The 25,452-nt window shown below is 44.1% G+C and overlaps 1 protein-coding gene and 1 pseudogene across 2 annotated transcripts; one reads left to right on the top strand and one right to left on the bottom strand.

Moving 5' to 3' along the window:
- Positions 1-96: 96 nt before the first annotated feature.
- PRKRIP1 (PRKR interacting protein 1) lies at positions 97-23,855 on the top strand (the record flags this gene model as incomplete). Its single annotated transcript, XM_079719635.1, has 6 exons — positions 97-222; positions 850-928; positions 1,756-1,856; positions 6,034-6,119; positions 6,911-6,978; positions 23,371-23,855. 6 exons carry the CDS (start codon positions 97-99, stop codon positions 23,463-23,465), a joined length of 555 nt encoding a protein of 184 aa, XP_079575761.1. The 3' UTR covers positions 23,466-23,855.
- LOC307063471 (small nuclear ribonucleoprotein G-like) lies at positions 20,364-21,812 on the bottom strand (annotated as a pseudogene). Its single transcript has one exon. The product of its transcript is annotated as a small nuclear ribonucleoprotein G-like (transcript).
- Positions 23,856-25,452: the final 1,597 nt, after the last annotated feature.

Genomic DNA, 25,452 nt, shown 5'->3' with positions numbered 1-25,452 from the left:
CCGCCCAGCTAGGAGACTGCGCTTGCGTTGCTGGCGCGCGGCTCTGTCGTCATACGCGCGCGGGCAACCGCTCGCCAGGACAGCCGCAGAGCTCTCATGGCGAGCTCGGCCGCCTCCTCCGTGCGACCGCCAAGGCCCAAGAAAGAGCCGCAGGCGCTCGTCATCCCCAAGAATGCGGCGGAGGAGCAGAAGCTCAAGCTGGAACGGCTAATGAAGAACCCGGTGAGACGAGGCGCGGGCTGACGGCCCTTCCGAGTCCTACCCCCTTCCCTTCCGGCGTCTCTGGGCGCTAGCGGGCCCTCTTTCCCCGCTTCCGAACTCTGGAACTCAGTACCCGAGCCCCAGGGTCAGACCTTAGGAAGGAGTAGGCGGCCCCGGAGATAGTGAGCTATTTTCTGCTCTCATGTTAGAGCCAAGCCTGGATGAGGGCGCTGCGAAGCGGCTTCTCGTGCCCTAAGACCCTTTAACTTTGTGAACAGAAGCCTTAGACTGGAAAGATACAATCCGTGGGTTAGCACAAGGGTTTATTTTCTTCTAAACAGCACTAATTGTTAGAGAGGCATTGGCCAAGACACCTGGGGTTGGAGGTTTCCAGCCATAAACGATGAGTCGCGTTTCTGAGTTCTGCCCTGAAAAGTTGAGTGTAGCCCTGGCAAAGCTGTGGGCTCTGATAGGACCCAGAGTATACAGGATGAAGTAAAGGCAGAGGGAAGAAAACAAATTCAGCTTTGGGTCCAAGAAGCAAAGCAGCCTTACTTCACTACTTCAGTTGAAGTTTTTTGGTTGAAAAATATGTCACTTTGTCAGCCGGTTTATACATACAAATGCTTTCGTGTTTAAATGTTGCAGGACAAAACAGTTCCAATTCCAGAAAAAATGAATGAATGGGCACCTCGACCTCCCCCAGAATTTGTCCGAGATGTAATGGGTAATGTCTTTTGGATGTGGGTGTGTGTTTAAATACAGTTTTTAAAGTGTAGGTATTAAAAACTCTGCAGTTAGTATTTGTTAATTCCATCCCTGATAGGAAGGAAAAAAAAGTTCACTGATCCAGTATTTTGCTCTTACAATGAAGGGGTATTGTTGCTTGTGGCTTGGCATTAGAGAACTTTCTTCTGCATTGTTTTTAATACCTTGTTTTTTCAAAATGGAAATAGTTTTTATTTTGTTGGGTTGTAAGTTAACATAACTAACTATAAAGAGAATAAATAACAGGTGTAAAAAATTAGAACCAACTGTAATCTATCGTTCTATTTGTAACATTTTGATATAGTCCTCCAAACCTCTTTGTAGTCAAAACCACTCGTGCTTAAGAAAAAATGTTTACAAAAATATGGTTGTTCTACACATACTATTTGATATTTGATAACCTACTTTTTTTCACTTCATATATCATGGACATCTTTTCAACTAAGTAGAAACCTAGCATGTCAAATGTGAAATCATCTGGTGGGGGAGGGAAAGGTCACAGGCTCTCTTTTAGGTTTCTGGTCTCTGAACGATAGTCTGCTTGTCCTCGTAATACTGCGCTAGAGTGGAATTTTTGGTGACTTCACATTCAACATTCACACAACAGATATTTAATGATACCTACAATATACCAGCCAGTGTGCTAGCTTCTGGGGTACAATGGGGAATAGGGCAGGCTTGGTCCCTTCCATCACTTCTAGTGTCTTTCTTTGGTCCCCTGTGATTAAGAGTAGCCTGTGTTGGTAACTGGATATCATCAAAAGCTCTGGACTGTCCTGGCTTTAGGTTCAAGCGCTGGGGCCGGCAGTGGAGAGTTCCATGTGTACAGGCATCTGCGCCGGAGAGAGTACCAGCGACAGGACTACATGGATGCCATGGCTGAGAAGGTTAGTGAGCCAGGAGGCTGGCTGAACCCTTGGGTTCAGGCAGTGTGCACTTAAACCTTAGAAAAAAGCACTTGAAGAAGAGTAGATACACCTGGTTGTGGCTTGTGTGAGGGCTGCCTTGTAAAGTCAGCATGAGAAACAGATGTCAGGTAGAGTCCAGGGTACTTCTAGGTCAGACCCAGCACGTCAGGCTGCTCACACTAGGAAATGAATGAGGGGAGGGAGTCTTCCAGGTGGTGGAGAGCCCAGCAGAGTCCCCTTTCCCCTCCAGGCCATTTGCCATGGAATAGAAGCAGGATCTCACACCACTTGAGTTGTTATTTCTTTATAGTTTCTCTCTTTTTGGATGAATGCCTGTAATTCCAGTTAGCTGTGTGTTTGGTGCTAGTAGTGGTGTGCTTTCAAGTTTTTTTGCCTCTTTGAGTTTTCTAGCTTTGAGACTGGCATTTCTTCATGATAGGTGTCAAATAATAATTGATTAAGAATGGAGAATTGCTGACAGTCTCCTGGTGGTCTAGTGGTTAGGATTCAGTGCTTTCACTGCTATGGCCCGGGTTCGGTCCCTGATCAGGGAACTGAGATCTTGCAAGCCATGTGGTGTGGCAAAAATATATAAATAAAGATAAAAATTTTAAAAAATTTTTTTAAAGAATTGAGAATTGCTTTTGAAATTGTACTGTAAGAACTGTTAAGCTCTCCATTGCTTGATGGGAAAGGGCAGAAACCTCTCTCCTGTTGCTCTTAAGAAATATTCTTTTGGACATTTCACTTATCTACTTTCTGGAATTGAGTTTTGGAGTTATTTTATCCACTCCAAAAGTTTTGTTTGATTTTTTTTTACTAGATTTAAATTGAATCTGTAACTTAACTTGAATGAGAATGGATGTCATAGTGTTTAGTCATCCCCTCTAAAAACTTTGTTTTCTTTTATTTGTCTCATCTTTTTGTATCTCTCAGTGATCATATATAGAGATTTTACATATGTCTCACCACCTTTGTTGAAAGATATTTTAAGTTTTTTGATTTCAGTGGTGGTGAGTGGTCCCTTAAAAATTTATTTGAATGGCCAAAATTGAGTTTGAAAAACACCTGTATGACTTTTGAACAGAATGGGATCATTGCCATGGTGGTTTTCACCTGGTATTTGCTTGTCCTGCAGCCCTTACTCGGCCCCCAGGTGTCAGTGGTTCTTCTCCAGCTACTTCTCAATTCCAGTGAGGAGTTTCAGGTGAATTGTCACACAGCTATACCAGATCACTGAAGGATTTGCGCTGTTAGGAATAAACAGAACTCTGTATGTAGAAACTAACAGAAGCACTTTTTTGTTTTTAAACTGCGTTAGAGGGGAGGAAATAGACAGACGGTTGTCTCAAATGCCATCAGTTAGTCTGAAGCTTTTATGTATTGATTAACGACCCAGAGAAAATACAGAAAAATGTTTCACAAACCTTGAAACCACACAGATGCAAAGGTTTTATTTCACATGGTGAAAGAGAGGTTCTGAGGTTAGAAGAAAAAAAGAGATGCAAGAGAATCCTTACCTTCCACAGCGACTGATAGGTTGTCACCACTGACAGAGCACATCTGACTCCTGCTTGAGCCCTTGCCGGGGGGGTGGGGGGGTGTGGTCAGCAGCCAGCGGGGGGCTCTGTCTTGGTTGCGCTTCAGACATTTCCAGCTCAGCTTCTAAACAGATCAGGTACTTTTAGTTTGAAGTCATTGCTTTCTAGCTGAACTCTAATTAAAGCTGATTCCTTTCTTGGAAGGAGACCCTTCTTTTTAATTTCATAATTCTGCTCTCAGAGTTTCTGCATCCATCTGAGCAGATCCACAGAATCTGGCAGTGCAGACTAGCAGAGGTGTTGAAGCCACCTTTTTCTCCTCTTCTGGCTCCTTTTTTGCTCCATCAACATTTATGGCTATAACTAGAAGAAATAGACATGGCACTTGTTTTTAGTTGTTTTTTTTTTTTTTTGCGGTACGCGGGCCTCCCACTGTTTTGGCCTCTCCTGTTGCGGAGCACAGGCTCCGGACGCACAGGCTCAGCGGCCATGGCTCACGGGCCCAGCTGCTCCATGGCATGTGGGATCTTCCTGGACCGGGGCGCGAACCCGTGTCCCTGCATTGGCAGGCGGACTCTCAACCACTGCGCCACTGGGGAAGCCTGACACTTGTTTTTTTATCAGTAGATGTCTTTATAGTTTACAAGAGCTTTCCTGTAGGTTATTGCAGTTCATTAGTCTTCCTAAAGGCTCAGGGAAAGAGAAATTATTGTTTCCCCCATTTTATAGATGAGGAAGCTGAGGCTTAGAAACAGGGAGCTGCTAGGAAGAAATAATACAAGGGGGCTTCCCTGGTGGCGCAGTGGTTGAGAGTCTGCCTGCCGATGCAGGGGACACAGGTTCGTGCCCCGGTCCGGGAAGATCCCACATGCCGTGGAGCGGCTGGGCCCGTGAGCCATGGCCGCTGAGCCTGCGCGTCCGGAACCTGTGCTCCGCAACGGGAGAGGCCACAACAGTGAGAGGCCCGCATACCACAAAAAAAAAAAAAAAAAGAAAAAGAAATAATACAAGGGATGGATATATATTTATTTGTATGTATGTACATACTCACATATACATATGTACACGTGTAGGTGTGTTTAGTAGCAGGTGATGGCAATGCATGTTATGCTGCTTTAGAATCGGTCATTTAATAACCGTAGTGAGTTAGGACTTGAAAATTCCATGGTCGCAGCCGTCTGGCCACTCCACCCAGTGAACCCCCATCACTGTCTCTGAAGAGGCAACACTCCTGTGTGTCTTCTTACTGTCAGTACTCTGCTGCAATTCTGACACTTCTGGGCACCGGACGTGTGGGGATTTTCCCCACACCAAGCAGTTCTGTGGCACCAGGTGAGTTTCCTACAATTCAACTCAATTGTGACCCTGTCTACGTGGAGATAGCCCTATATCTCGAAGGTTAAGACTCAGTCCTACAAGACTGAGCCCACCCCCAATTCAGAGGCCAGCCACAAGTCCCTGTTGTCACCTGTGCTTCTGACCCACTGGCTATAAATCAGAGGTTTCCCATGACCCCCTCCTCAGGTTCAAGTAATTTGCTCAGAGGGGCTCACAGAGCTCAGGAAAACAGCTTACTAGTTTTCCGGTGTAGTATAAAAGGATATAACTCAGGAACAGCTGCATGAAAGAAGGGATGCAGAGCTTCCATTCCTTCTCCCAGCATCTCCAGTGTTCACCAACCCAGGAGCTATCCAAACGCAGCCTTTTGGGGTTTTTGAAGGCTTCATTATGTTGACATGATTAAATCACTGACTATTGGTGATTAGTTCAACCCTCAGCCCCTCTCCCCTCCCTGGAGGTCAGGGAGGTGGGGCAGAAAGTTCCCTTGGCAACCAGCCCGGTTCCTTAGGTGCTTTCCCGAAGTCACTCGTAAACTCCTGTGGTTGAAAGGGGCTAGTTATGAATAACAGAAGATACCCATTTCATCTTTATTTCTGGAGTTATTTCAGGAACTGGGAACAAAACTAAATATTATAATAAAAGATCCCCCTGTGGCTCTCATATAGGAAATTTGTAAGAGTTTTAATGTGCCAAAAACAGTAGATGAAGACCAAATATGTATATATATTACAAGTCACAATATCACATTTTCCAAGGCCCTGGCGAAACAGGGCCAGTAGTGCTGCCTCTGCCTTCAGGGAATCCTCAGCGTGCTCCCTCTCATACTTTCTCTCTCTTACATTTACTTGTGCACGAACGGTATCTTAATGAACTGAGTTATTTCACCATCAGAGATCCATATATTGATTTTCTGCCTCACCTGTGAGGCAATTTCTTTTTTTTTTTTTTTTGTTTTGTTTTTGCAGTACGCGGGCCTCTCACTGTTGTGGCCTCTCCCGTTGCGGAGCACAGGCTCCGGACGCGCAGGCTCAGCGGCCATGGCTCACGGGCCCAGCTGCTCCGCGGCATGTGGGATCTTCCCGGACCCGGGCACGAACCTGTGTCCCCTGCATCGGCAGGCAGACTCTCAACCACTGTGCCACCAGGGAAGGAGGCAATTTCTTAAAGTGGCCCTGGAGACCTGGATGTACCTGTAGCACCCCCAATGGTGTGAGTTATAGAGTTTTCATACCCACGCAGGCCAGAGTTTGTCTAACTGGTGTGGTTTTTTGCAGCAAAAATTGGATGCAGAATTTCAGAAAAGACTGGAAAAGAATAAAATTGCTGCGGAGGAGCAGACTGCAAAGCGTCGGAAAAAGCGGTGAGGGCTTTGTGACATCCCATAACTACTGAGACTTAGGGCGGGAAGTGTAAAAGTAAATAGTTGGTGAACGAGTCCTTCTTGTAGTCAAAAGTTTACTTGTATGGCCTGTATAGGTCTTGGGTGTAAAGATCCACAGTGGGGACTTCCCTGGCGGTCCAGTGGTTAAGACTCCATGCTTCCAATGCAGGGGGTGCAGGTTTGATCCTTGGTCAATATGCTGTGCAGTGCAGCTAAAAAAAAAAAAAAACCCCACAGTGGAGCATCCCCGTGGAGGAATGGCTTTTCCGTGAGGAATGGCTTTTCTTCCAGTACCTGGGGAGAGATCAAGTCACTTATTGCCCCCTGCCCCTGCCCCCATCTTGCTACAGATTCTCCAAAGCTTGCTGGTCAGCACTTTGGTGGTGAGCATGTGGATTTCTGTGTCTCATTCATGTCGGTATTTTAACATCAGGTTTAATAAGTTGTAATGAGCAAACTTCCCGATTAGCTTCTCCCTTAAAGGAGGGTCTGTAACCTGCCTAAGTGACTACATGAGTATACAGACTGCACCCGTGCACGTCTTGATTGCGCTAATCACCTCAGGACTCCAAAGAATCTGATCTTGACTCATGAAGGAAACAGGTTGATAATGTTGATGATGTTGGAGTAGCAGAGCCATGAGGAAGTATTTCTTTCATTTTATCATAGTATTCGTGTAATTACTAAATTGCTAAAGGTTCTGTAAGTAGATGTTTATTTTCTAAAATATAAAATAGGTAGTTAAGGAATTAATTATTTTGCATTTGCAGCCAGAAGTTAAAAGAGAAGAAATTATTGGCAAAGAAGATGAAACTTGAACAGAAGAAACAGAAAGAAGGTGAGTGGTACCCACTTTTCTTTTGTGACCTTTCTTAGTGCTGGTCACAGTGGTTGACCTGTCAAGAATGAGATTTAGAGTTTGGAGTAGGTTGGCTGGCCTCTGAAGAAATGAAGGCTCGTTTCTATTAGTTTCGACTCATTTAATTGCAAGTGTCAGGAAGCCAAACTGGTTTAAACAAAAAAGAAAGATACTGCCTCATGCTTAGTCCAGGACAGACCTCCTCTTGGGCATGGCTGGTAAAGGAGCTCTGATGTTGTTGGCATTCACTGTCTCCTTCTGTCCCCTGGCTCCCTGTCCTCAGGGAGGCTCATTTCCTCCTTGTGGTTGTGAGGTACCAGTAGCTGCTCCAGGCCACACCCTGGCTCATTCTTGCCTAGTAGGAAAGACTGAGGGGGTGTCCCTAGCAAAAGAGTTTTTGAGTCTCTTTGGCTTTTATTGAGCCACTTGGCAAATCAGTTAAGAATGCTTTTGGCTACAAGAAATAGAAAACTAGCAGTAGTTAAGCAAAGAGGAATTATTTTTCTCACATAAGAAATCTGGTGGTAGGTGGCAGCCCAGTGTGGTTGAGTAGCTCAGTGGTGTCAGGCCCAGTACCCCTGCGGTTCTTTTGGCCTTTATCCTGTGGGCATGAGATGGCTGCTGCAGCTCCTGGCATCATATTTACGTTTAAAGCAGGAAGAAGAGGGGAAAGAAGTGGTACTTGTCTGTTGTGTTGTTTTTTTTTTTTTTAAACTGAAGAGCAAAATATCCCCCAGACATATTACCTTGTATCTCATTGGTCAGTACTAGGTCACTTGGCCATCCCTTGCTGTCATCAGGCTAGATGAAAAGAAAACAGAATTGTCATGACTGTCTTTAACGTATCGTGATCCATCACTGGATGCTGGGTACATTGTCACCCTAGACAGAATTGAGATTTGTTAGAAGGAGGAATAGGGGGTGAGTAACGTGTCAGCATCCCGCAGTGCTGCCAGTCCTGCCCGCTTCCGAACCCATCACAAGGCCAGTGGTGCCAGCCACTCCTTTGGGAACCCCTGGGCTGCAAACCAGGGAGAGAGAGGTCCCAGATGGAAAGGACCAAGGATGCTAAGAGACAAAACAGTGACAACTGGTCACCACATCTCTGAATTGGTGGCTGTTCCCTGATTGACTAGACATGGTTCCTAATTGTGATTTTTGGTCTTAAGATAAAATCAGACCTGCACTGACATACAGAAATATGATTGGCCCCTTCCAGGACCAGTTTGCTTATGAGTTGTAAATGTACTGTGTGACACACTATATACGGTATGGTTTTAGCCTGTTCCCTACCATTTCCGAGAAGAAATGATTTTACAGTACCAAAACGTGATTGCTAGGACATCATCCCTCAAATAAGCCACCTCATCACGTTCCCTGCCCTTCCCCCACCCCACACACACAGGAATGTGGAAGTACTTGGTCCAAGGGCAGGAGGATTGGGCACCCCACCAGTCTCATGTTCTGTTGAAGGAGGTACTGTGGCTTGGACCCCATTATATTGGGAAATAGGTCTCCTTGGCTGTTGGTAATTTGACCCTCCCTGCCCAGGGTTTGTTGTTTTTGCTGCTTGTTGTCTTTGTTGCTGTTTATGTGTTTAGTGACTTTCCTGAACTAACTCTGTACAGCTTATATTCTTTGTTGTGTGTGGCAACTGAAGTCTTTGCTTGGTTAGCTTAGTGGTCAGCTGAAGATTAGAGATTTCCTGAAATGCTTTGAACCAGTAAGTCTCCTGATCTTTGCCAAGGGGCTTTCTGTGTGTGGTGGAGCATGTCTTCACCATTCTGGCAGGCAGTTTACAGTTTTGCCTTAGCCTTCACTTCCTCCTTGCACAGAGCCTCAAGGTTAGCCAGAGGTGAGATTAGGGCCATCACTTGTCTGTCTTAGACATGTGCACAGCTCTGCATATGCATGTGGCCTTCTAGATTACCAGCTTTTCCTCTTAAACTGTTGGTCAGTTTCTTGTTTGCTTCCACTGTTATCACTGCCTCAGGCAGCTATGATGTTAAACAGTTGCCACTGATTGTTTTTGACAAATACCTTGAAGAAAAGGCTGTTCTCACTGAGTCAGGTTGAATAAAGACAAAACAAGCCTTGCAAGTGGAAGTTTCCAGGGAGCTGCCAGACAGGTCAAATAGGGACAGTGCTCTGGGTATGGGACTTCTGAGGAACTCCCAGGGCAGTTTACTTCCTCCAGTGGCTGCTAGGCTGCTGGTTTTCACAGCTACTGTGAGTAGGAGGCTGTTGATTGGGAGTCTACCTTGGATCTGCGGAGAGGGAGTAGGAAATAGGGCAAAAGTTCTTTTTAAACAAATTTATTTTATTTATTTATTTTTGGCTGCGTTGGATCTTCTTTGCTGTGCGCGGGCTTTCTCTAGTTGTGGCGAGCAGGAGCTACTCTTCGTTGCAGTGTGCAGGCTTCTCATTGCAGTGGCTTCTCTTGTTGCAGAGCATGGGCTCTAGAGCACATGGGCTTCAGTACTTGTGGTGCGTGGGCTTAGTTGCTTCGCGGCATGTGGGATCTTCCGGGACCAGGGCTCGAACCCATGTCCTCTGCATTGGCAGGCAGATTCTTAACCACTGTGCCACCAGGGAAGTCCTGTTCTCTCTGGTGTTTTGTTTCTCTGTTTCTCCTTTCCTGTCTTCTTTTGGATTTATTTGAACATTATTATTATTCTATTTTAATTTATCTGTTGTGTTTTTAACTGTTTCCTTTTTTATAGTCTTTTAGTTGTTCCTCTAGAGATTACTGTATTTATACTACTTTCACAGTCTACTTGGACTCAGCATTTCACCACTTTAAGTAGAATGTAGAACTTTTCATCACACAGATTTCTTTACTCTGTATGTTATAGTTGTCTTAGGTATTTCATCTCCATACATTGAAAAGCCCTTCAGATAATGTTACTTTTTTTAAATTGACCTATAGTTGACTTACAATATTATTTGTTTCAGGTGTACAACATAATGACTTGATATTTTCATAGATCGTACGCTGTACAGTTATTATAATACTTTTGGCTATATTCCTGATGCTGTATGGGTTGGCCAAAAAGTTTGTTCGGGGTTTTCCATAACACCTTACGGGGAAACGAACGAACTTTTTGGCCAACCCAATACATTACATCCCTGTGACTTATTTACTATATAACTGGTAGTTTGTACCTCTTAATCCCCTTCACCTATTTTGCCCATTCCCCCATCCTCCTCCCCTCTGGCAACCACTAGTTTGTTCTCTGTCAGTGGAGTCTGTTTCTGGTTTGTTTTTTAGATTCCACATAAAAGTGAAAACATGTAGTATTTGTCTTTCTCTGTCTGACTTATTTCACTTAGCATAATACCCTCTAGGTTCATCCATGTTCTTGCAAATGGCAAGAACTCATTCTTTTTATGGCTGAGTAATATTCATGTGTGTGTGTACATCTTCTTTATCCATTCATCTGTCATTGAACACTTAGGTTGCTTCCATATCTTGGCTATTGTAAATAATGCTGCAGTGAACATTGGGATGCACATCTTTTTTTTTTTTTTTTTTTTTTTTTTTTTTTTTTTTTTTGCTGTAGGTGGGCCTCTCACTGTTGTGGCCTCTCCCCCTGCGGAGCACAGGCTCCGGACGCGCAGGCTCAGCGGCCATGGCTCACGGGCCCAGCCGCTCCGCGGCATGTGGGATCCTCCCAGACCGGGGCACGAACCCGTGTCCCCTGCATCGGCAGGCGGACTCCCAACCACTGCGCCACCAGGGAAGCCCTGGGATGCACATCTTTTTGAATTAGTGTTTTCATTTTCTTCAGATAAATACCCAGAAGTGGAATTGCTGGATCATATGGTAGTTCTGTTTTTATGATGTTACTGTTTTTGTTTTCAGTCATCAAGTATATTTCAGAAATCTCAAGAGAATAGTCTTGAATAGTAACCAGATAGTTATCATTTCTGTTGCTTTTTCTTTGTTGCTGATGTTCCAGACTTCTATCTGGTATTGTTTCCCATATGTCTGAAGAACTGGCTTTAGTCATTCAGTTAGAACAGGTCTGCTGGCTATAAATTATCTTAGCTTTTCTTCATATGAGGCTATCTTTATTTCACCTTCATTCCTATAGGACATTCTCACTAGATATAGAATTCTGGGTTGGCAGTTTTTATTTCAGCACTTTTGAAATGCTGTTCCATTTCCTCTGGCCTCCATGATTTCTGATTTTTAAAAAATATGTAGTTATTCAAATTGTTCTATCATTGTTTTTCTCTGGCTGCTTTCAAGAACCTTAGATGTCAGGAATTTGAGAATTTGTTTATGATATGTGTGCACAATGGATTTCCTTGGGTTTATCCTGGAGTTGGATTTGGAGTTCACTAAGCTAGTTGAATCTGTAAGCATGTATCTTTGTCAAATTGGGGATTTTTTTTTCAGTCTTTTTTTGTCTCTGTTGTTCATATTGGATAAGTCCTATTGATCTGGCTTCGAGCTGTCTCTTCCCTGTGTCATCTCCATTCTGCTTATCGATTCTATCCAGTGAATTATGTTTTTCAGAAAAGTTTTTCAATTTCTATTCGATTCTTCTTTATACCTTCTATTTCTTTGCTGCAGTCTTCTATCTTTCCATTTGTTTCAAGAGTCTTCACTCTTCCTGGAAAAATATTTAAATAGCTACTTTCAAGTATTTGGTAGTTCCAAATCTGGGGCATCTTGACATTGGCATTTGTTGATTGTCTTTCCCCATGCAAGTTGAGATTTCCCTGATTCTTCACATGCCGAGTAATTTTCTATGGATCCTGGACATTTTGAATATTATATCATGAGGCTCTGGTCTTGCTGATATTTGTTTTAGCAGACAGTCAACCTGGTTGTGTTTGGAACACAGGTTCTGACCAGCCTTCTGTAGATTGTGGTTCCAGTGTCAGTTTGGCTTTTAAAGCTTTTGCTGTGCTCTCAGATGTGTCCTGTGTGTGCCACCCAGTGGCCAGTCAGGGTTTAGTTCTTTGAGTTTGATTCTCAAAGTGTTTGGCATGACGATTAGGGCCAGATCCATGCATGTGCTGTCAGGGCCAGCCCAGGCGTTTACAAACAACTTTATGATGTCTCTTCTAATCCTCTCTCCATGATCTCCCCTGTAGTTTCTGGTTTCTTGGGGCTCCCCTTTTCAGACCTCCAGCCAGAAAGTTGGGGCTTGGGACTTTCCTCGTGGTCCAGTGGTTAAGACTCCAAGCTCCCAATGCAGGGGGCCTGGGTTCAATCCCTCGTCAGGAAACTGGATCCCACATGCCGCAACTAAAAAAGATCCCATATGGGTACTTCCCTGGTGGTCCAGTGGCTAAGACTCCAAGCTCCCAATGCAGGGGGCCCGGGTTTGATCCCTGGTCAGGAAACTAGATCCCACATGCCACAACTAAAGGTCCTACATGCCACAACTAAGACCTGGCGCAGCCAAATAAATAAGTAAATATTTAAGAAAGAAAAGAAAGTTGGGGCTTTAGTTACCTACTCTGCCACGTACTTTGTACAGCTGCCCCTGCATCCAGGGCTGAGTGGTGGGAGGACAGAGAAGAAAAGCAACAGAGTTTGCGCAGCCATCTTAGGACCACAGCTCCTCTGATCAGAGGGGAAGGTTCCGCTCCTTCAGAGTTTTTGCACATGCAAGCCCCTATTGCACCGCAGTCGCTGTGGCCATCCTGACACTGGCAGGATTGCCTGGGAGCTAGGGTGTGAGAGAATGGAGAGGAAAGAAGAAACACAAGAATTTCCCTTCCTCTGAGCATTAGGAGTCCACTTTCTTACTCCTTGAATCAGAAGTAGAAGGTTTACATATTATTATTAAACTAAAGCCCATTCTTTATTCAGATTTCTTTAGTTTTTACCTAATGTCCTTTTTCTGTTCCAAGATCCCACATGACATTTAGTCATCACATTTCCTTAGGCTCCTCTTGGCTGTGACAATTTCTGGTACTTTTTCATAATTGCAAATAGACTCCTATTCAGCCACAATTTCTGCCTCCCAACTCTCCCTTGCGTTCACGTTCATGCCCTTGACTTTTCGCCTCTAAAATGATGGATTCTGGAACCGTGGTATCCCCCGAGCATCTAACGGGTATGTTTCTCTTGGAACTGTGTCTGTGCCCAGTTTCCACTTCTGCATATTGGATCACCCTGAGTCCAGGCTGGGGGATACTGGAGGGAAGAAAGAAAAAAAACAGGAAACACAATGTTGTTCCAGTGGTACTTTGTATTCTGGTCTTTTTCCCCAGTCTGTGTGCTTTTCAGAGTCCATGCATTCTGTCCAGGTTCTATAGCTGTGTTTAGTGGAGAAACGGGGTCAAATGTGCTTGCTCTGTCTTACCTGGAGCCCACGCTCTATTTTGTTTTTTGAATCCAATTACAGGACTTGATATTTAGCTCTTGTGCATTTCAGCTTGGTGTTATTGGCTCCGTTGATTCAGATTTCCAAAATCCTTTTGAATTCTGATTATCGAAGTAAGCATGTTACCGTGTCAGGGGCAGGTTTGATAAACATACCTCCTTTGTCATTGGTAAAAATGCTGAGCCAGACTGGGCCACTAGCGAGCTCCATCTAAGCTAACATGGACCTGTTCACTAAAACTCTGGGTGGAGTTATTCTCCAGCTAAGAATCAGCTAGACTCACTCTTCTTTCCTCTTACCCACAGAGGTGTCATTCTAAACTAAGATAATTTGAGGTCAGGGAGTAAGTACGGTAGGCGTAGGTTCTAGGCTCAGCTCTCACTCTGGCTCACCCTGACCTTAGCATCTCCTGTTTGAGCAGATGTTGTTTTTTTTTTTAATTTTAGTCTGTAAAATGATAAGCTTTTTCTAGATCTAAAATTCCACAGCTTGGTAACTTTGCCAAACGCCTTGCTGTAATGAAGATATAGCGTATTTGGGCAGCAGGAGGGGCGGTTCCCTCACCAGTAAATCTAAGAACCCTTTCAGAACAAGAAACAGGTTAGTTTGCTCTGAGTTTTGCTTAATGAACCTGTAGCGGGTCTTTGGAATCACTTAATAACTTTTTAGTAATCAGCTCTAGAATTGAAGGAGACGGGAGGCAACATCCCAGAGATGAGGTTTCTTTTTTTTTTCTTTTAATATTTATTTATTTATTTGGTTGCACTGGGTCTTTTGGTTGTGGCAGGCAGGCTCCTTAGTTGCGGCATGCATGTGGGATCTAGTTCCCTGACCAGGGATTAAACCCAGGCCCCCTGCAACTGGGAGCACAGAGTCTAAACCACTGCGCCACCAGGGAAGTCCCCAGAATTGAGGTTTCTTAAATCCCCCTTTTCTAGCCCCTTTTACACATTAGGTGCATGTGATCGTTCAGTTTTCAGTCACTTTTCTTTAATTTGTCCAAGGCTATTAAGAGTATATGAGATGGTAGATTTCATCCAGAACCTCTAACCTGTTTAAAACGGCCTTGTGCCCTCTCACTGGGTCTCCCCCATCCTGAGCTTCAGTTCTATCAGAAGGATAGATGTTTGTGCCCATGTTGCATCATAGTAGCACAGTGTTTTTTCAAACTGAGGGATGTGATCCTTTACTCACTGGGTCATGAAATCAGCTTAGAGGTTACAGATGTTGGTTTTTTCATGGTTTTTTCAAACATGCATAAAGTAGACTAGAAAATATCAGAATGCATCACACCCTGAATAACTGTTTTGTGAAATTTTCTTTCAGTTTCTATGTGGGCTGTGGGCTGCAGTCAAACAGATTTGAAAATCATTGTTATGATACATGAGCCCTGCTCTTCTACTTGTGAAGTTAGCACCTGTACCTATTAAAAAAATGATTAGTAATAATACATGGTTGTATATGCTTTGCACCAAATGAGCTGGATAGAGAGTGCTATAGGGATAACTTCCTAAAGATGGTTTGTGTGCCTTTTACCTCACCCTCTCAGTTTCCTTCCTTATTTTTCATTTTGTGAAAGGGAAAGTAGGTTTTCTAGGTGGTTGAAGTGAACAGAAACTTAATGTGATAATCAGTTGTGCCACAAGGTGGCTTCTGTGCGCTTCTGGGTTCTTGAGGGATTTGGAGATAAATTACTCGAGCTTTTTGGCTCTTCTCCTATCAAGTGGTAAGGGGCAGCTGGCTAGGAGTTCCGTTCTGTTGTTGGAGAGGAAATATCCCCGCTTGTTGTCCGTGCTGGTCCAGCAGTTCAGTGAAGACGCCCTGCAGTGTGGAACTTGTCTGAATGATACCACAGGATGGTGTTAAGCCAGTTTGGATTATTGTGACGCCTTGAACTCCCAAAACGATGTATTCTGATACCAATGTTACTTATCCTGACACAGGCTCACCTACCAGAGAAACCCAGGGTGACCTTAAGGTGATTTGTTACTAAGTACGTCAAGGGCAGTTTCTTGACAGTGGCGGGGAGGAGAGAAATAAGTGAGGGAGATTGAGGTACAAACTTTCAGTTACAAAATAAATGAGTCACAGCTATGAAATGTGTAAGTGTGGGAAATACTGTCAGTAACTGTGTAATATCTTTGTATGGTGTCAGATGACAACTAGATTTATCGTGGTGATCATTTTGAAATGTATAGAAATATTGAATCACTGTGTTGTGTACCAGGAACTAATATAGTGTTGTAGGTTGATTATACTTCAAAAACAAGCTAACAAACACTCATAGGAAAGGAGATCAGATTTGTGGCTACAGAGGTGGGTGAATGGGAGGAAGGGGAATTAGATGAAGGTAGTCAAAAGGTACAAACTTCTGGTTACAAGATAAATAAGTACTGGAGATGTAATGTACAACATGATAAAGATAATTAATACTGCTGTACATCATGAATGAAAGTTGTTAAGAGACTTCTCATCAAAAGCAAGAATTTTTTTTCTGTTTCTTTAATGCTGTATCTATACGAGATGATGGATGTTCACTAAACCTGTTGTAATCATTTCAGAACTGGGGGTGGGGGGAAGCAGTTTCTCAGCCTCAGCACTGTTGACACTTTGGACCAGATAATTCTTTGTTGTAAGGGACTATATCCTGTTCATTGTAGGATGTTTAAGGGCATCATGGCTTCTACCCACTAGATGCCAGCAGCACCCACCCTCCCCTCAGTCATTGACAATCAAAAATGTCTTCAGACATTGCCAAGCGTTCCCTCGTCGGGCAGGGGGGGCAAAATTGTCCCTAGCTAATAAAATTCATATCTCAGCTGGTGTCTGGTGTTTGGAAGGCACTCAATTTATGTGGGGTTTTTTTAAAATAAATTTGTTTGTTTATTTATTTATGGCTGCACTGGGTCTTTGTTGCTGCACGCAGGATTTCTCTAGTTGCAGCGAGCGGGGGCTACTGTTCATTGCGGTGCGCAGGCTTCTTGTTGCGGTGGCTTCTCTTGTGGAACACGGGCTCTAGGCATGCGGGCTTCAGTAGTTGTGGTACGCAGGCTCAATAGTTGTGGTACGCAGGCTCAGTAGTTGTGGCTTGCGGGCTCTAGAGCACAGGCTCAGTAGTTGTGGTGCACGCGCTCTGTTGCTCCGCGGCATGTGGGATCTTCCCACACCAGGGCTCGAACCCGTGTCCCCTGCACTGGCAGGCGAATTCTTAACCACTGTGCCACCAGGGAAGCCCCTCAATTTATGTTTTGGCTTGAACTATTTGTTTCAGTGCCAAAACTCGTATACATATTATGTTGGAAAACTATTCATATCCATAGCCTTTGTGTCTTTTGAGAATAAGGGTAATATGTGATCATTTTAGAAATTTTTAGAATATGCAGAAAATAAAGTCAAAAATAAAAATTATCCATAATTCTTACTAAAAATCACTTTAACATTTTCATGATGTTTTTTATTTCAATTTTAATATTTATTGTATAAACCTATTTATATAAGCATCATATTTACAGTTGTCCTACTTTTTCATATAACATTGTATCACAAATATTTTCCCATGTCCTTGCAATTCCATAGTACAAAAGGTTTTTTCCCTAGCGTATTCATTCATCTGTTTGTTTTTGCTTTGTTTGTTTTTTTGTCTGAGTTAAGTCTCATTTGCGGCATACGGGATCTTTCATTGTGGTGTGGGCTCTTCATTGCGGTGCGAAGGCTTCTCTAGGTGTGGCGTGTAGGTTTTCTCTTCTCTAGTTGTAGCGCACAGGCTCCAGGATGCATGGGTTCTATAGTTGTGGCACACGGGCACCAGAGCACATGGGCTCTGTAGTTTGTGGCACGCAGGCTCTCTAGTTGAGGCACGCGAGCTCAATAGTTGCGGCATGCAGGCTTAGCTGCCCCGTGGCATATAGGAGCCTAGTTCCCCGACCAGGGATCGAACCCACGTCCCCTGCATTGGAAGGCAACTTCTTTACCACTGGACCACCAGGGAAAGTCTCCATTCATCTGGTTTTTTTAAAAAAGTTAACATCAGTTTCAATTACACTCAGTGGCATTTTACCTAGTATTCCTATAGTCTAAATAAAATCTCAGATTCTTAGATTTTAAAATTTTATGTAAACAATAGCATAAGAGTAATGGAAAAAGCTCAAATATTATCATCCTCATAGATCACCTGTCTTTCTGTCCATTTTCTTTTAATCTCTCCATATGCACATGTCATTTGTATGTAATGATAATTGTAGTGTATGAACAGTTTCCACTTTGCTTGTTTTTATTTAACATTATAAGCATTTCTGGTCCTTCATAATTTTTTCAGTGACTGATAATATCCAGCAATTGACATGCCATGATACACCTAACATTTTCTCTTTTGTTAGACATTAGATTGATTCCAGTTTTTCTCTTCAGAAGATATTTTAGTGAATTTATGCACCTGTCTCCCTTCCCCCTTTCTGGGTCATTTCCTTGAGATAAATTTCCAGCAGTGGGAATAATTAGATCACGAGTGTAAAAAGAGTTCATGGCTCTTGAAATGTATTGCCAGTTTCTTTCCAAAGGAGTAATACGAGTTTTTACTGCCATCAACAGTGTGCAATGGTGTACACTTTTACCATATCCTTGTCATATTCCTCCACATGGATAAGAATGTGATTTCAGAGGAAGTCAAGGTCTCATTGAGGATTTAGTAAAAAACCTTACAAAAATATAGATCCAGGGGACTTCCCTGGTGGTCCAGTGAGTAAGACTCTGTGCTCCCAATGCAGGGGCCCAGGTTCGATCCCCTGGTCGGGGAACTAGATACCACATGCATGCCGCAGCTAAGAAGTCCGCATGCTGCAACAAAGAGCCCACATGCTAAGCCCACAACTAAGACCCGGCACAGCCAATCAGTCAATATATATCTATATCTCCAGATGTGGCAGGACTATGGTAGCAGCCTCCACTCTCTTCCCACCCCACCCCCGACGCCTCCCACCTTGAACAGCCTCCAAAGCTCTTTTTAAAACAGAGGTTGGATTGTCATTCATTCTTCTGCTTGTACAATAACAATACTTAGCATTTATTGAACATTTATTGTGTAGCCCCAGTTCTAAGGTGCTTTGCAGGTATTAACTAACATAATCCTCACAGTGGCCCTGTGAGATAGGCAGTGACATTATCCCCATTTTACAGTTGACCTTAGGGACCAAGTGGTAATGGCACCCGTAGAGCTAGTGGGAGTGAGTGACAGGCCGGGATTTGATCCCAGATAATGTGTCTCCACTGGCCTTGTGCTTACCTGCGAGGTGATCCTGCTTGAAACCTAGTCAGTAGCTCCTGCAGTCCTGCCCTTTCTGGTCTCTCCACCATTTTGTTCTGGCCACTCCCTTCCACGTGTCCTCTACTCTCACCAAGCTTAACACCTCTGTTCTCCCACCTCTCCTCATGCTCAGGCCTCTGAGCTCTTTTCATTTTCATGCTACCAGGCTCCCCATCTGCTTGGAAAACTTCTCATCTTGCACCTTCCTCTCTTTGTAAAGCCTTTCCTAACCTCCCTCCCCACCCAGCCTCCGCCTTGCTCCACAGGGTTTTGCACATACTTGGTTACAGAATCTGCTGAATCACATAGCGTGCTTATCTATTCAGTTGCAATCTCAGTTCCATGAGGGTAGGCAGTGCCTTTTTTTTTTTTAAATAAACTTTGTTTTAGAATGATTTTAGATTTACAGAAATATTACGAAGATAGTATAGTACAAAGAATTCCCATATACCCAGTTTCCTCTGTTGTTAACGTGGTTCATTTGTCACAACTAATGAACCAGTGTTGATACATGTAGTAGCTAAAGTCCATACTTTATTTATATTTCCTTAATTTTTAACTAATGCCTTTTTCTTGTTCCAGAATCCCATGTAGGATATCACATTACATTTAGTCATCATGTAGCCTTAGGCTCCTGGTAGCTCTGACAGTTTCTCAGACTTTGTTTTGATGACCTTGAGAGTTTTGAGGGTCAGATGTTCTGTAGAATGTCCCTCAGTTGGGATTTGTCTGAGGTTTTTCTCATGAGTTATTTATTTTGGGGAGGAAGACCATAGAGATAAAGTACCATTCTTATGTCAGGACTGGGTGCTTGTCAGGATGGCTTGTCATAGTTGATGTTGCCCTTGATCACCTGCTCAGGCAATGCTCTTCAGGGTTCTCTGTGTAAAGTGACTCTTTTCTTCCCCTTCCCACGCTGTACTCTTTGGAAAGAATTCACTATGCGTAGCCCATACTTAAGGAGTGGCGGGTTATACAGCCCCTCCATGAGGGCGGAGTAGCTACCTAAGCTATTTGAAATTGTTCTGCATGGATTTGTCTTCTCCCTCATTTCTTTAAATCAGTATGGACTCTGGGCTATTTATTTTATACTTTAGGTTTAATCCAGTACTACTTCATTTTCTTGCCCAAACTCTTCCAGCTTTGGCCACTGGGAGCTCTTTCAGATGGCCCGTGTCCCTTTTACATACTCCCATTATTGGTGGAGTTTTGAGGGTTTTTGTTTTGTTTTTAACAGCATTTCCTTAGTTTCTGGTACTACAAGATAGTCAGACTTGTCTTGTGTATTTCCTGTCCCTAACCTAGAATCAGCTTTTTCTCTGAGTCCTATTTCTTTTCATTGGAGAATGAAATGATTTTGTTGAATTACCAAATGACTTGAATGTGCAGCAGATTCCTAGGTTTCTCCTCTTTGAGAGAGATACTTCCAGGCCCCAACAACCTGTCTCCGACACACAGGAAACAACTGTGTTTACTATTAATTGAGGTATTACATTTTCAGGAGCTTTTCAGTCACAAGGAGCGGTTTGAGTCCTCCTCTGTCAGTCAGCACTTCAGGCATCCAGAACACCCCATTCCACAAACATCCAGGTTAATGAGTATTTTACTGGGTTTTGTTTTGTTTTTTCCACTATTACAAAAGTTTATTTAATAAAAATGTTCAGTAGTAAAATGTACACGAGCCAGTTTTTATCATAGTAAAATGTGGAGGGGACATGTGGAAGCAGTTGATTTCTCTGGTGAACACAGCCATTGTTCATACTGGTTCCAGGGCTTCTAACATGATGATACTGTCTCCTTGTGTTACCACCACTCCAGTATTGTTCTGTTGCCCACTAGTTGCCATCTCCACACATTCATCTATCACAAGATTCATAAAGGGATCAAAGCCCCACAGGATTCCTTGGGCATGTGTCTGCCACCATTTAATTTTAGTGATAACTTCTCCATAACTTTCTTCCACTCAGGAGGGTGAGCCTTGCTCATGATGTCTACTCGGTGAGCTCAAAGATGCCTCCTGTTTACTGTCTCTTTAAGATCAGAATGAAAGATCAAAGCCTATGCTCTTGTCCTGCTGTGTTCAGATCTCTATGGATACGGTTGGTGGTTCTTAGAGAGGCTTGAGGCTGACCAAGTATGACTAAGTTATGGAACAAGACAAGTAATCAGCAGTTTCAGCCTTGGAGCCCAGGTTCTAGAGCAGAGCTCCCCCGCTGGTATATGGGGAATGGACTACACATGGCAGAGACCCTGGTCCCCTTGCCTTCAGGGTGGAGACTGAGTGCCCATGGCCTTGGACCAGTTGCCCCACATGCCATCGAAATACTGTCCTTTTCCATGAGTGCCATGACATGAGAGTGCGTAGGGAGTTCTGCCCTAGGAGTTCAGGGAGCTCAGAGCGATGTTTTTGATCCATCTATAGTTTTTCACTCAGTCTCTACATAGCATTTTCCTCCCTCCCTCCCTTGCCTCGCTCTCTACCTTTCTTTCTCTTTTTTTTCTTTCTTCCCCTCCTTTTTTTTTTAATTTTGGTAAAATACGCATAACACAGAATTCACCATCTTAACCATTTTTAAGTGTACAGTTCAGTGGCACTAAATACATTCAAATTGTGCAACCATTATCATCATCTATTCCCATAACTCTTTTCATCTTGTAAAACAAAAACTATAACTTTTAAACAATAGCTCCCCATTTCCTGCTCCTCCCAGCACCAGCAACCACCCCTTCTGCTTTGTCTCTGAATTTGGCTACTCTGAGTACCTCCTATAAGAGAGATCATACAGTATTTGTCATTCTGTGACTGGCCTGTTGCACTCAGCATAATGTTCTCAGGGTTCATCCATGTTATAGCCTGTCAGAATTTTTTTCCTTTTTAAGGCTGAATCATTGCACTGTATGAATAGACCACATTTTCCTTATCCATTCAGTGGGCTCACCTCATTCCTGTTTTCACCTCATTTTTCTTTTTTATTTTGTATTGGAGTATAGTTGATTTACAATGTTGTGTTAGTTTCAGGTGTACAGCAAAGTGATTCAGTTATACATATATCTGTTCTTTTTCAGATTCTTTTCCCATGTAGGTTAATACAGAGGATTGAGTAGAGTTCCCTGTGCTATACAGTAGGTCCTTGTTGGTTCTCTATTTTGTATACAGTCGTGTGTGTCTGTTAATCCCAACCTCCTAATTTATCCCTCCCCCTCCTTCCCTTTTGGTAACCATAAGTTTGTTTTCAAAGTCTGTTTCTAAGTTCATTTGTATCATTTTTTTAGATTCCACGTATAAGTGATATCATATAGTATTTGTCTGTCTGACTTCACTTAGTATGATAATCTCTAGGTCCATCCATGTTGCTGTAGATGTCATTATTTCATTCTTCATGGCTATCATGCCATTTTTCTTTTGCCTCCGTTTCCTTATGCATTTCTGCAGGCAAGGTACCAGAGGCTTGAAAGTCAGATAGTCCAGGTTTGAATCCTAGGTCCTGGTTTTACTGAGTATGAGACCTTGGTTAACAAATTACTTAACCTCTCTGAGCTTTACTCCTCATCTGTAAAATGGATATAGAGGAGTGTTACTTATCTCATAGACTGTTGTTTAGAGTTAAGACGGTACGTATATGCAAAGACAATAAGCACAGTGCCTGGCACATAATAGGTGTTCAACAAATCTTAGCTACTAAAACATGCTCCTCGTTTGTACTTTCAAAATTTCTCGTTCTTTTTGGCATGAGGTTTCGTTCTTTTCGGCATGAGGTTAAGATGGAGGAAAATCCTAAATAATTAAATCATAGAGATGATGTCAGCCCCTTGCCATGAGTGCTCTTTAGTGTCCCATCCTAGGGTATGCAGGTGACTGTGCTGTGCCCTGGGCATCCCCAGGCCTTGAAGCTCTTCGGCCCTGTGACAACAGCAGTAGCAAAGCTCTGGGTGCCTGTGGGCCCTGGGATGCTGGAGTGAGTTTCTGCATGTCTGCAGGAGGAGGCCCACAGTACCTGCAAGTGGCCTCCTGGCGTGGACGGGGAGCTGGAGGACTGGTGTGGGCTCTGGCTCGTCCCAGCTCTCGCCTGCTGCCCTGCTCCCAAGAAGAGGGCAGGAGGAGTTGGGAACAAGCTGTCTTTGTGCTGTGCTCCTAGCCAGCTCAGCTGCACTGAGGGTAGACTGGCACACCGCCAGGGAAGACGCTGGGATTCAGAGCTGCACATGGAGTGTCACAGAGGCCTTCTGTGTCTGTGGGAAGAGCCGGGAAGCCGACATATCTGTTGTAGGCAGAGCCCTCTGCTACAAGGTTTTTGAGACTCCTTTTGCAGACTGGGGTGAGAGCTGGAGACGTCAGCAGGAGTGTTATCAGCCTAGCGCTAAATGTTAAAGGGCTGCTGTGGACGTCGCCCTGCCAAGGTGACAGACTTTAGAGGGGATCATATAAAAAGCAGTGAGGCCTGATTTATGGGGCGTCAGGATCTCATGTGTGCTGGACCTTTTCATAAGGATGAGGCCCACCCTCCAGCAGTGGTAGGTCAGTTCTGTGACTGGCCCTTTACACCCGGGAGTGGCAATGGGGACTGATGGACATGAGGACCTCTCTGGCTCCCCCTATACAGTTCAGGAACAGCTGGTTCCTGGGTTTTCCTCAGCAGTCCTTTCTTGGAGTACCCCTTGTTCACTAATCGGGATACTCGATAAGATTTGTACCTCTCTAATCCAAATGTCGTGTGATTGCAGGATCCAGTCAGTCCCAGGAGCAGCCATCCAGTGGCTCTGAGGCGGCGTCTGGAACAGAGGAGGAGGACGAGCCCAGTTTCATCATGGGGCGATGACGATGTTGGCCACGGCAGCTGTCTGGATCCTGGCCCGCTCTGTGACCGGGACCTCAGAACATCCTCCACAGGCCTCAAGGGGAAGGGAGCAACCTCTGTTTCAGCTCAGTTTCCCTCCCAAAGCCTCACTGGATAGAAGCAAGTAGGAGTCCACCCTAAGGGCTCACAGCCCCCCTGTTGGCAGGACTGGGCCTGTGGGAGAGAGGACCATCTCCTGGACACTGGAGGGCACTGCCAGGCAGGGTTCGTTAATGTTCTCACTGCAAGTGGGGAAATGATAGCCTGGTCCCCCTCATCCCTGTTCTCACGTAATTGGACACTGATGAGTTTGGGGCTGGTTTCTGTGAAGCGAATGTTTATTTAGTAAAGAACAGAAAAACTCCAGGTTTTGTTCGGACCTGTGAATGTTAATTACAGACCTGTGAATGTTAATTACAGAAACTGTAGAGAAGGCTGTGAAACGACATGGGAGGGATGGGGCCTGTTCCCAGACTCTTTGAAGGAAATGGCCTTGGCCGTGGAGCTAACTCTCACTGCAGGGCACGTGACCTCCATTTCCTTCAACGGAGAGTGCAGACTGCACCCAGAACACATGCTCCCTCCCAGCACACATGTGCAGAGGGAGATGCGGGACTTAACTGGGGCTGAGCCAGAAGAGAGGAGCTTAACGTGTGAGAGGAGCTTTGGAAAAACAACTGGTGAGTAGAAACTGAGCAGGTAGAGAATCCGGGGGACCCTAGCTGCACTGCAGGGGAAGCAGATGCATTGGCCAAAAGCTGCATATTCATCTGGAGTTAAGAGGGGATCTAAACAGAAAAAGGGAGGTGACTGAGGGTATCTTTTCAGGCCAACAGGAGGAACAGGGATGGTCTCTAATTTTAGAGCCTTTGCTCACTTTTTGGATATTTCCAAGTTTCTAGCTCTATTTTGTGCCTTTTATGGAGTTTGATAGAATTAGGGAAATAGTGGTTTTGAGTGAAGGGAAACTAAGAAACATCTTACTTTTCTTGATTTCCCTGGCTCCACCCTGAGCCATGTGACATCTGTGATAACTTCTGTCTTTCCGCAGTTCAAGTCACAGGAATTTTCCTTTCCCAGGAAGCTGAAATGGCAAGTCAGCCATAATAAATTAGCACACACCCTGACGGTACATCTTGAAAGCCGTGTTTCTCTTTCATCGGGGACTGGCTGATTAGTTTTGTGTCCTCCTATCTATCTTTGAACTGTTGGTTTCTTTATCTCTCCCCAGATTCAAAGTAAGAGTTCTCTCTCCCCAGATTCAAAGTAAGAGTTATGACACACACTTTGGTGAGTCTCTCACACTGGAGGCACTCCCTGCCTCTGCCCAGTGCCCCTGGCCAAGAGCTCAATGAGATACCAAAGCACATATATGCTGGACAGGTGGGCAAATGACTAAACAAATGGGAGGGTGCCAGACTGGATAGCTGTTTTTACCTTTACTAGATGTCAGAAGATGATGTTCAGGAAGAAAATGTCCTCCAACGGTTTCTGATGATATTTAGGGGGTTATCAGTACCTTAGGTTGAATGACTCTTAGTATTTCTGTTACCAACCAGAAACTTGGATCAGGTCACCCAACACTCAGCAGCTAACATTGTACTTTGTTATCACAACCCAGTTTATTGCAGGGTGCCAAGCAAGGAGAACGGGCAGCTTGTGCTCAAAAGACCCAAACTCCCCAACGGCTTTCAGAGAAGGGCTTTTGAAGACTGAGGGAGAGGTCACAGGATGGGCGATCAGCTCATACAATTCTTATTGGTTAATGGTGAATAATTGGGTGATGTTTTGGGAATCTCAGCCTTTTGGTTCCAACCAGTCTGGGGTCTACATGCTGGTAGTCAGCATGCAGTTAACTTCTTTCACCTGGTGGGGGTATTGATATCTGCAAAACAACTCAAGGGAATGGCTCAGGATACTATTTATAGCCCTTGAGGCACTAAAGTTCCTTGACTTTGTTTTATGGCTA

This window comes from Hyperoodon ampullatus, assembly GCF_949752795.1.
Source record: "Hyperoodon ampullatus genome assembly, chromosome: 14".
Classification (NCBI taxonomy): Eukaryota; Metazoa; Chordata; class Mammalia; order Artiodactyla; family Ziphiidae; genus Hyperoodon; species Hyperoodon ampullatus.
Note: the sequence above shows the minus strand (reverse complement) of the source record. Positions and strands in the feature narration are given on the sequence as shown.